Source organism: Lissotriton helveticus, chromosome 8 (assembly GCF_964261635.1).
Source record: "Lissotriton helveticus chromosome 8, aLisHel1.1, whole genome shotgun sequence".
Taxonomy (NCBI): Eukaryota; Metazoa; Chordata; class Amphibia; order Caudata; family Salamandridae; genus Lissotriton; species Lissotriton helveticus.
In genome coordinates this window covers 1337926915-1337939281 of record NC_136069.1, presented here as the reverse complement: position 1 = coordinate 1337939281, position 12367 = coordinate 1337926915, and the positions used below count along the sequence as shown (strand labels likewise).

Genomic DNA, 12367 nt, shown 5'->3' with positions numbered 1-12367 from the left:
CTTGGAGAGGACGCCGTGCCTGAGTTGTCGGTGAAGTACTGTGCCACTCGGGCCTGCAGGGCGTCCCTGAAGGGGGCGTCCAGTAGCAGAGCGGGCTGTAATCGCCACGTGGGTATGGGCGGGTGTGGGCGTTCCCAAGCTATCGCCAACGTGTGTGGGTTATGGTCTGAGTGTGTCCGGCCGAGATATTGCGTCTCAGTGATGTGTGGGAGCGTTTCCGTTGTCACCATGAATCTGTCCAGGCGGACGTGTAGCGCATGCGCCCCCGAGAAATATGAATATACCCTGGTGCCTGGGTGGCGCGTGCGCCACGCATCTCTGAGGTCCCATTGCATTGCCCACCCAGCGAATGCCCTCGCGACCCCCAGTGATGTGGCATCTGGCCTGGGTGGGGTCGAGCGGTCCAGTATAGGGTCTAGCACTGTGTTGTAGTCACCTCCCAGTATCCAGGGGACTCCATGCCAAGGCGCTAATTTCTCCGAGAGGTGTGTTAGGAAACTTCCCTGGTCTGTGTTTGGAGAGTACACGGACGCCAGGACCACCGGCTGCCCGTCTAACCGACCCCTCACCAGCACATACCTCCCCCCCAGGTCTGTTATCACTTCAGCCATTGTGAAAGGGGTGCCTGGCCTAACCCATAGTAGTGTCCCACGGGCAAACGAGGAGTATTCTGTGGCGTATAATTGACCCCTCCATCTGCGCCGTAGTGTAACCACCTCCGCCCCACTTAGGTGTGTCTCTTGCAAGAGTGCGATCTGTACCTGCTGCCGTTTCAAGTATGAATATATTTGGTATCTGCGCGCAGGTGTGTGCATGCCCCTGATATTCCAAGTGCATATTTTAATCGTAGTCATGGTGGTGGTGCGTACCCCTCCCCATTTTCCGCACTGACAGCAGCTCCCCTAGGGGCTCTCCCATCATCAATCTCAACACGCCCATCTCCGCCCCCCGAAGTACACTTCGCATTGTCCTGGTAGTCATTGGGTAGGGGAAAAACATTAGATAACAACAACCAACTGTGGGTGAGACCCACCAAAATACCAAAGGGGCAGTGGCGAAACGGGCCACCGTCCATAATCTCAAGTGAGAGGGACAACAGTTCCAGTCTAAGGGGCAGTGCGCATAAGCACGGTTGAGGCCAAGAGGAAGTTAAGTTTGTTAAAGGGATTCTAGTTCCATCCCCAAGCCTCAAGTTGCAAGTCTTTCACCGGCCTCCAGCCGTATCCGCAGACGGCCCAGGACTGGTACGGGTCAGGGGGCAACCTCGCCAACCCCAACCCCTTCGATCGCCAGCGCCACTAATGCAGTACTCACTGTGCCCGTGGTCCGTTGTTCATTCGGTAGGCATGAGGGAGAGGGGCGTGCCCCTGGGTGCACCCGGCGTCTCAATGGCCTTTGCCGCTTCCCCCTCGCCTGTGCGGCCATGGAGCATACCTCTCCGGTGGGGTCAGTGGACCAGATCAGAGGTTTGTGGCGTGACCACCGGCAAGTCTACAGAGATCTGCGAGTTCGGGATCCCGTAGATGGCCTCATCATCATCGCTGGGCGCCGTCTGTTGTCCGTCCTCGGGGTTCGTGTCCTGGGAGGGTGGGTTGCTGAGCTGGGAAACTTTCCGTAGTGCGTCACGCTGTTCCTGGAGTATCTGATCCAGCGGGGGAGAGTGCCGTGATCCTTCGTCTGCCCGCTGGGACTGTTGGGTTCCACGTCTCCGGCGGGTTCGTGGGCCTCGCCGCCTGGGCCTCGCCTCGCCCCCACGAGTGTGCTTGGGCGCTGTGTCCGTGCCCCCGTCTAGCCACTCGCTGACCTCCCCGGGTGTCCCGAAGAAGTAGGTGCTGTCTCCCGCCACCACTCTCAGCTTCGCAGGGAAGAGTAGGGAGTATTTGAGGCCCGCGGTGCGCAGTCTCTTTTTGACTTCCAGGAAATCATGTCTCTGGCGTTGCACCTGGATGGTGTAGTCGGGGAAAAACATGATCGACGCATTGTCTATGCGTATTTCACCTATGCGCCTCGTTTCCCGCAGGACTGCATCCCGGTCCCTGTAGTTCAGTATCCTGAAGAGCAGTGGTCGCGGGTTGGTGCCAGTCGCGTAGGGCCTTGTCGGCACTCGGTGCGCTCGTTCCACGACAAAGTGAGGCGATAGCGTGCCCTCCGGCAACAGGGTCCGTAGCCAGTCCTCCACATGTTGCGCGGGGTGGTTCCCCTCCCATTTTTCCGGGACGCCTACTAGTCTAATGTTATTGCGTCTCGCCCTCCCTTCCGCATCCTCGGCCCTGTCTTCCAGGAACTCCACTCTACTCAGGAGGTCCTGTACCTGCTTATCTGTTTGGGTGACTTTGGGTTCGATCTCTTTCACCGCGCCCTCCAGGACCTTGGTTCGGTCGGACAACTTCCTGTGGTCGTCCCGCAGGAGGGTCAGGTCCACAGCCACGCCATCTATCTTGGACTCCAGGGAAGTTCTGGTTTGCTGGAGCGATTGCTCCATTCGTTCTACGGCCGCCAGCACGCTGTCAAGTCTCGTGGCCAATTGTTCGGCTGCCATTTTGTCGAGCTGCTTGCTTGTTTTCCCTTTCGGCAGTGCCCCACCAGTCCCGGAGCGGGACCGCACCCCTCCTGACATGTGCGGGGGTGTGCGCCCAGCAGAGTCGTTTTCTCCGCCACCCAGGTGGCACCTCCAAGAGCACCCCCTGTCAGTGCCAAGGGTCCGTTGGTCCGGGGTTCCCCCCCCAACCGCAGTCGGCGTCTTCGTAGGGAGGGTTGTGGGGGCCCAGTGCGTCACCTCCTCACCGCAGTCCAGGTGCGCCACTCAGCCCGTAGTGTAGCGAGCGTCCCATGAAGTCGGGTGCCTCGTGCGTGGTCGGCTGTTTCCACGCGTCCTGTTCCCCTCTCACATGTGCCTTTGCGTGTGGGGGGGAGGGGGGGTCCGCAGGCGCCCCTCCAGGCGCTCTCCCCGCCGGCAGTTGCGAAGTGTGTGCCCGACCGGGGGTACCGGCAAGGTGTGGGCGGTTCCGCCTCCCCGGTCTCACCGTGCCCGGCCTCGGGTCTGTGACTCTCCGGGTAGTTCCTGATGCCGTGCTGCGCCCCAGGGGCCGCCCGAGTCTCCCCCCTTTCGTCTGGTCAGTTCGCGCACTCCAGGCGCCACCTCCGAGCTGTGTTGCAGGTGCTGGATCTCAGTTAGTCATCGGGTGGGACAGGGGCGGTAGGGCCGGGCCTCCACTGGACCCCTAGGGCTCGCCCCCAGTGCGGCAGTGATCCGGTGGCAGCCTCCGGGGAGCGCGAATTAAGCGTGGCGACGAGTCGTGGGCGGCCTCTCCATCCCGGTCCCCTCGTGCCGGCCCCCGTGCCCTTGACTCTCCAGGTATCGCCCGGTGGCCTGCGATGTCCCAGGGGCCCCCCGTCTCGCCCCCTCCTCACCGGGTCTGGTCGCGCCTCCGGACCGCCTCAGGCGCACCGGCAGCGGTCCCGCTGGGGCTACGACGCGGGTGGTGTGCCTCCGCAGTCCGCTGTCCACTGGGCAGGTCAGCAGCAGCAGGGCCGGTTCATCGCTGGACCCTCTGCGTCGTCCCTCAGTGCAGCGGCAGTGCCAGGACGGCCTCCTGGATGTGTGGGCCGGGGCCTGTGTGCTAGGCCCAAGCCCCGGTCTCTCGTGGTTGCTCTGCCGGCCGGGAGGTCTCTGGGTCCGCAGGGGAGTCGTAAGACGGGCCGGGGTCCGGCCCGACGGAGCCTCGGAGGAAAAATCGGCCAGTTCGCCGAGACGACCTCCACGAACGTCCGCCTGCAGTTTCCGGCGGCCTCGGTGTATTGTGGCGGATAATAGGCTCGGGGAAAGGGGAGCTTTTCACGGAGCTCTACCCGAGCACGTCCTCCGCCATTGCGTGCTTAGCCACGCCTATAGAAAAGGAACTTTTGGCATGTGTCTGGGCCATAGAACATTTTCAAAATTATATTTGGGGTAGTAAGTTTCTTTTGAGAACTGACCATAAACCCTTGGTCAACATTTTGTCTGTGGGGGGGTGGATGGAGTTCTACTGCTCGTATAGCTAGGTTAACTTCAAGATTGCAGGAATATTGTTTTACAGCGGAGTTTGTTCCAGGGAAAAAGAATGTCATTGCAGATTTTATGTCTCGCATGCCTTGTAAGTCGAGTGCTGATGGAATGTTTCTTGAGAAAGAGGTGGTTACTTGTTTACAAGATGTTATTGCGGGTTCGTTTGAAGATATTTCTGAACAGTCTTGGAACCTTGCTGATGGTCATGATGTTACTTTACAAACCATCAAGAAGTATATTCTTGAGGGTTGGCCTGATAAAAAGGATATATCGGAAAGTATTTTCCCCATGTTCTCTGTCTTGGATGAGTTGGCATTGGAAAATGGTTTGGTTTTCAAGTCTGGGAAGTGTGTTCCGCCATTTGAAATGCAGAAGGTGATTTTAGATATTGCTCATAAGATGCATCCTGGAATGTCTGCTATGAAACGTCTCATAAGAAACTATTTTTGGTGGCCTGGTATTGATAGAATGGCAGATCGTAAGGTTAGAGAATGTGAGGTGTGCATGGGAAGTGAGAAGATGTTGAGGGTAAATGTTCCTCCATTAAAAACTTCTATTTGGCCGAATGAGCCTTGGAAGAAACTTGCGTTTGACATTTCTGGTCCTTTTATGTGTCTTCCGCTTGATTCTCGTTATGCCCTTGTTGTGCTTGATTACCACTCTAAATGGCCGGAGGTCAAGTTTGTCTCTTCAGTTTCCACTAACGTTGTGATAGAGTTTTTCAAAGAAGTGTTTTCCAGAGAAGGGTGTCCTTCTGTTCTTGTAACAGATAATGGGGTGCAACTTACCTCTTTGGAAATGGAGAATTTTCTCAAATTACAAAACATTAAACATTGTACAGTTTCTGTTTATAAACCTCATGAGAACGGTTTAGTTGAACGTTTCAACAGGGTGTTGAAGGGTTTTGTTTCTGATGTATTCAAGATGGGTTCTGGATGGAGGAACTTATTGAGAGAAAAACTTTGGTTATACAGGATAACCCCACATTCTACAACAGAAGTTAGTCCTTTCCCTTTACTAAAAGGGCGTGACCCAGCCTCTATCATTTGTCCATGGCGGTTTAAGGACAAATGTTCTAATAAATCTTGTTCTGATGATCTGATTAAAGATGTTGTAGAAAGAGTGGAGTGCAAACAAGCTAAGGTTAAAGAATGGTATAATAACAAGTGGAATGTGAAAAATCCTAATTTTTGTATTGGTGATTGGGTCAGGATTAGGAAACCTGGCTTCATCACCAAATGTTCAAACAAATTTGGTAAACCTTTGAAAGTTGTAAAAGTTTTTAGTAATAGTCTTCTTACTCAGGATGGTAAGCTATGGAACATTAGACGTGTTGCTAAGTGTGCCTCTTTGCAAAATTCCAATCATTCTTCATTGCTAAAGTCTACCGTTCCTGATGTACAGGGTAATTCTAATGGTGATGTTGCTTCAAGAGTTAAAATGTCTGTTCGCTCAAGATCTCCACCTATTAGATTTGCTGATTATGTAACTTACATTTCTTGTCGTTTTCTAGATTACTTATTTTCTTCCTTGTTCCTTTTCTTTTTGTTTTATTATAAAAGGGAGATGTGTTACATTCTTACTGTACATATTTACATTGATAAGGTCTCTTTAAACTCTGTGCATCATTCAGTACCTCTTTGGTTCTACTTAGAACCTCCACTGCTGCTAGGCACCAGGTCAGTTGCACTGTTCCTGTCTGCCAGCCAGATGCTGTTTGTTGCTGTGCCACAACCTTGGATTAAAGACTTAATTTAATATATGTTCCAGTGTATTCTGTAACAAAAACACACAGCTAAAAACTGTAGGTGAGACTTAAAAGACTAAAGAATTTATGCACAGAGATAAAAATACAAGCTTGATGATCCACATCACCAATTTTTATTAACATACTTCTAAAAAATGACCACATCTATGTCATTACAAAGAATGGCTGGAACAGAGAGTCCATAATTATGAAACCCTCACAACAATTAATTTCTTTAACATGAAATCCACTACAAATACAACCCCTACAATGACCTTGTTTTTCTCCCCTAATCCTAATCATTAGTCTAACACTATACCTAACCATTACTCTTAACATAACCGTCACATTGACAGTGGAACACCCATCTCCATAATCAACATACTTTTAGTACCATATATATACTCTAACCTTATCCAAACCCAAAGATTATAATCCCTATCCAAAATCTTCCGTGTACCTATTAACCTAAACCCACTAAAACCCTAAAACTCTAACCCTTATCTTAAACTATTCCTGATTCTCACTAATGTCTACTCTTAAACTTATCCAAACCTCACCTTTATTACAATGAATTATCTAGTTTAACTCAATATTATTTAAAAATGTTGTGCAGACTTAATTTTTTCTATTCATACCAGGGCTTATCTGTCAAGCTATTCTCTCATGACATGACAAATTATATTATATTATATTACTATTCAAATCCAAATACTAGACAGTGAGAATAAATCAAATCAAGCTATCCACTACCTGACGTCAGCACTGAATTATCAATGTCATGCACAAGGACAACTGCTCTAGTAAAGCATGTGAAAAGCATGTCACTTTTGACTAACCCGCAAGTCATACAGTTATATTAAGTATGAGCATCTAAAAATCATTTCAGACCTCGGACACAGAACCTCAAACTTTTATGTGCATTTTTAAACAAGGCCTCTCTTCTAAAATGAATTAATAAAAGCACATGCTCATTGCAATGGAACAATACCAGGTATATATATTCCCCAATCTAGGGCCGTGTAAAAGGAAAGAATTTACTCAGTATCGGAGCAGGAATCAATCCATTAGAAAGAGACCAAAACTTAATTGCAAAATTAGATTGTTACAATTCTTATTAAAGAATACTATGGTTTCCGCTAAGAAAAATGGGCTGCATTAAATACTTTATTTAAATGTGGTCACAGATTTGGTGGTCTGCTGAACCTCACAGGCCACCATCTCTGTGATGGCATCCAATCAGACTTAGTTGCAATTTCTAACCCACCTCATGACTATTGATGAGGTATGTGAGAAATTAGCCTGGCATATGATGTCCACTATTCTAGTGGGCACCTTGCACCAGTCTAATCGACCCTTATTGATGGTGGTTGTAAAGTCAACCTTACAGACAAGATATCCTAGTGGTAGAATGGACCAGCAGTCATAGGCTAAGACTTCAGAGAGCATGTGAAGCAAGCTGTTTTACCAATTATAATCCCTTGAATATCAAATGAAAGGACACCACACAAGGTATATATCAAATATATATGTATTTATTCTAAACACAACCCCTCTGCACTCTTTATGAGGTCAGAGGTAAAAGTACATTACAAGTTACTCAATTAGCATACGATAAGTTGCACAAATACAGTTATGCCCTAGGGGCCTCACAAACCATATACTAAAGAAGTGGTATAAGAACCACGTGAGAGTTAGACAGCAGGCCTAGGGCCTGTAGAATCGCTGGGGCTACACTAAACAACCTAAGGTTAGGAAGTAGGATGCCCACGGGAGACACGTGCAGTGTCTAAACACAGTTGCGAGTTACCATTGACTTAGAATGGGAAACAAAGAAGTTACAAAGTTACTGTTTAAGGACACTTCCGGATGGACTACGATAAAACCCCTTTAGACTAGGACACTTCGAGAGTCAAGACCCATGGGAGCTCTAGAGTACTCGTGTTACCTAACCCAGCGAAGCCGGGTGCATAGGTGCCTTTTGGTGTCGGGTTTCGTTGTCATTTTCTATGGAGATCTGCAAAGAGTGTGCTGCAGGCGACCAGAGGAAAAGGGTCCGGGTGGATCTAAGGGTGGATCAGTGATGTGAAGAACCTGAAAGCAGAGGGGACAGAGTCTGGGTCACTAGCCAGTGACAAAGAAGGAACCAGGAAGGAACCAGGCGATGTTGCGTGCTTGAAGGTGAAGAAGGTGAACTTGTCTCTTCAGCCACGAAGTCCAGGAGGCATCGACGATGACCAGGTGCTGGATTCGAGCTGAGCCACAACGGATCTAGTTGACTGCAGTGTCGGTATCCAGATTGGACCCAACAAGCCTTGGCAACGGCATCCCATGCAGGATGACAAGATTGACTCTGTTGCAGACCAGCAAGGTCTGTGGCACTTCTCCTTTGAAGGGAAGCTGGAGCAAGCCAGGAGCAACCAGAAAAGCAGTTTAGTGAGATATAAAAGTCTTCAGGGGGCTCATTAGCCAACAGGCAAGGAACCGGGAAGACACGTTGCACTGAAATGCAAGAGCGGGCCCCACGCGGCACTCGTGGAGTGTGGAGGGCTGAGCTTCAGTGCAAATGGCGCTTTGGTCTGGGGCTTCACGTACCCCAATGCACAACTGCGAGGGTACCTTGGTCGTCGAGCTGTTAGCAAAATGCAGTATGTCCAGGGAGTCTGGTCCCACGTCTCTTGTGTCCGCCACGGGTCTCAGCTTTGCTATGGATGTGGGTCGGAGTTGGAGAAGTCTGAGAGTCCAGTTTCTGTGTTGCTGAGTCTTCGGGTTCCGGCGGGAGCGTTAACAAGCAGACTGGCAAGTTACTGGTGGTGCCTGTTTGCACAGGGTGGTCACTCCTTGATCACAAGGGAGATGTCTTCCGTCTTCTAGTCCAAATAGAATGTCGAATGTCCAAGAGTTCTGTATCAAAGTTTCTTTCCAGGATAATCTAAAGTCCTGGGGACACAGCTCCTATACTTATACTAAGCTAAGGGGCTGGATTACCTGCCTAGGTCCCTCCTATGGGTAGACCTGAGAAGGGGGTTGTTACACCCCTTTCCCTTTGTCCAGTGTTGTGCCAGAGCTGGGGCTGGAGTGCCCCAGCAACTGGTTTGAACCGGGCTATGCATGCAGTACCTTGTGTGCCCCAAGCAATGTCTAGATGCATTCACTGAATGCAGCCCTCCCTGCCCCAATACACAAAACCCCTGTCTGGGGAGGTGCTGGCACCTCCCTGGACAAGAAACCTATTATCCAGGCCGCCCTTCTGGAGTTTCCCCCAGCACCAGGTGGTCAGACTCGTGTCTGTGGCAGCAGCATTCATTTTGTGATGATGAAGCTCTGTTTAACTTTAACGGGGTAAAGGAGTAACATACATGTCTTTTCCGTCTAGAAGGGTGGAATGCTACCCCCACTGCCAGAATTGCCTGGGGGCTAGTATTCCAATGTGTTTGACACTTTACATGACATGTTTTGATAAAGTCAAACCAAAGTTAGCATTAACCGCGAGGATTATAATGCACTTAAGAGTATATGGTATGGCTATATCATAGAACAGCTATAAGGAGATGGTTCCGAAAGCTGCAGAGGGGCTCAAGCTCATGCTAGGGCACCCCTTTCACATAAAACCAAGCACGCTGCCTCCAGGATTGTCGAGGCCTACCATAGGAGTGACTTATAGGTGTATATGTGTCTATATGTAAAGATAGATATAGGTATACTATATCTAAGTAAGGGGTGATTACACCACCTTACCCAAGCTGAGTGATCAGCCTATGGTGTCAGTTTTGAGGGCCAGACAGGGGTGGCATAATACATGCTGCAGCCCCTGGTAGGCCTTGGATGCACCTATGCCCTGGGTACCTATGGTACACTATACAGGGGCTCACAGAGGTGACCCAATACCCAATCTGGTTTGTACCTAAAGTACATGGTATCAATTTAGAGAGAGAACAGCTGGACTGTGGGTCTGATTAGCAGGCCCACAGCCACATTAAAGTCAAAAAAACAGAAAATCACAGCAAAAAGTGGGGGTGACCATAGGAAGCAGACCCTACTCTCCTACAAGGTAGGTTGAATTTTGACCCACTCTGAACAGTAATTTTGCAAATTGATGCATCAGTACATAGGTTGGTCCTCAAAATCCTGTTGGATTTTCAAGAAGTTGGTACTTGTTTTTTGCCATTTTTTGTGAGTCCCCTTTTCGTACAACTGGCCCAAATCTTGACATACTCCTGGCAGAAAGAGTAAAGTTAGCAACTCCCCATATAAACTAGAGCTTCAATTTCTGTAGGGCAATCCAAGCATGCTTTGCATGGTGCCAGAAGTAGCCGCATCCCACAAACTGAGGTTTCCTGATAAAGGACCTTCTCATGAAATATTATTCCTAGACCATTCTTAATGTAGCCTTGAACATAGCAGGCATCATACATATCATCCTGTTAGACTTCAAACATCAATATCATACAAAAAAGCCAGAGTTAACCCTAACAATAGTTTCAGTTGTTGTTCTGGCTCCAATAGTCACTTCAAGATTAATATTTCAAATTGAATACTGTTGTGATAGTCTGTTGTACATACCTTAATTGTGTCTTTGACTTGAGCACTAATGACAGGACCCAGAATCCCCTTCTCAGAAGACTGTTCAACACGCTTCGTAAAGCTATCATCGGTGTACTGTCTATAGACAACCTTTTTATATAGGTTCTTGGGTAGAGATTGCATTCTGTTGAGGAAAAGCACAAGTTGAACCATCTGAAAACATTCTTTTAAATGTAATCTTTACAATAGGTCTAAAGGCACAGACTTTGGAGACATATCAGAAGGAAAGAAGGAGGTGTAGGATAAGAATAGTTATTCAGAGGCAGCTTATCAGGGGACTTGATGTTATTTGTAATTCTAGGACACAGCACAAACTGCTTCTGCAAAGATAATTGGCAATTAAAATTGCACTCTGTTATATCTGTAATAGCCCATTCAGCTTTGCTCTAGGTGATCTCTGAATGAGCACCCCCTGTGATTAGATACAAAGCGGTGAACCCACTAATTTACTGTGTATTGCAGCAGCTGTATTGCTGTGCTGCATTGCTCTAGGAGAGAGCCTTTTTTGCAAATCTGCTGTCTTCCCCAGCAATGGCGCTGTTTGAGCCTGTCTGGCAACACCCACAAACCTTTACAACATAGTGCAAAGGTGTGTGTGTGTGATATGTCTAGCATAGGTTTTGTATTGGAAGGTTTTCCTTTACAACATAGTGCAAAGGCGTGTGTGTGTGATATGTCTAGCATAGGTTTTGTACTGGAAGGCTTTCCTTCCAGTACAAACTAATATGCCTAGGCATACTTTAACCCCTTCCATGCTCATGACGGAATGGTTCCGTCATCAGCGTCGGTGCTCCGGTGCTGATGACGGAACATTTCCGTCATGAGTCAATGTGATTTATGACCCTTCAGCACTGCAGCGAAATTCGCGCAGCACTGAAGGGGTTAAAACGTTTTCCATATTGGAGATCTGCTATACAGTGCAGCAGATATACAATGTGGGACAAGTTTGCAAAAGTTAAAAAATGTGTCCAAATTAACTTCTGCTTTGAGTCAACACAGAGCAACGCAAAAGCTTATATGAGATTTACTAAGCTATGCAAGGCCTGATTTGGTTGGCCTTGCATGGCTTTGTAAAGGAATGTAAAGCAATGGAGCAGCTTTCGCTGCATTGCCTCATGTTTCTTAGTCGTAGGTATTCCATGGGTGGAGAATGGGCTTTTCCGTACATCTACCAATAAAGTTCAAGCAATTCTAGATTTACTAAGGTTTGTAAAGCTAGATTTGTGTGAAAGCTACCTTACAGTTCCAAGAAGTGGGCAACCTTCTTTTGAAGCCCTTTTGAACACAACCTTTTCTAAGTGATTAGCCTTTTGCTTTTTAAGTCTCTAATGATTCGAGTTGTCATCCACCCATGAATCACTTGTTTATTTCAAGTTATTCTAGACTCTGTCAGCATTATGCAGATTCTCTTTTTATTAATCCATTTACACAGGAATGCATTTGTTGAAGTTTTTTTGAACTTTGTGAATTATCTTCAGTTCCTTTCCTATCCATAACGTGATTCATGGAGTTAAGCATACTATTTGCGTCCAGTTTTTCTACCTCTTGTAGGAACTCAGAGTTTTCAAGAATTGTCAAGTATGATATACCCACGTTAAAATTCACAGACATACCATTCTGCGCCTGAAACGCATCGGTGCAATACTTCATCTATTAAATATGTTTAAAGATTCATATTATGGAGAAAAAATTAATATGAGGTGATTCAAGAACTTCCAAAAACATTTAAATATATTCATTTATGTAACCGGAAAATTGGAGAAAAAACTGTGTATATTTTTATGTGGCCTAAAAAAGCAATAGGCGTTGCAGGCAGTACTGAAAAAAAACTCAATCATGTTGTAGATGATATTTCTGCCCCCTGTCTTTTCGACCTATGAGTGGGTGAAGTAATGATACTAGGCTGAGGTGAATGTTATAAATCGCGCAGGGATTCCCTACAAGTATCAGCGATCTTAAACCGCATCCAGCCAGGAACACACAGAATGTGA

General features: G+C 47.8%; 1 protein-coding gene across 1 annotated transcript in view; it reads right to left on the bottom strand.

Annotated features, from left to right (window-relative positions):
- The window catches only part of F5 (coagulation factor V), a 711267-nt gene that overhangs the window by 427158 nt on the left and 271742 nt on the right, over positions 1–12367 (bottom strand). The window contains exon 8 of the mRNA XM_078658317.1: positions 10356–10500. Coding sequence (XP_078514443.1) covers positions 10356–10500 — 145 coding nt within the window. The remainder of the gene's footprint in view (positions 1–10355; positions 10501–12367) is intronic.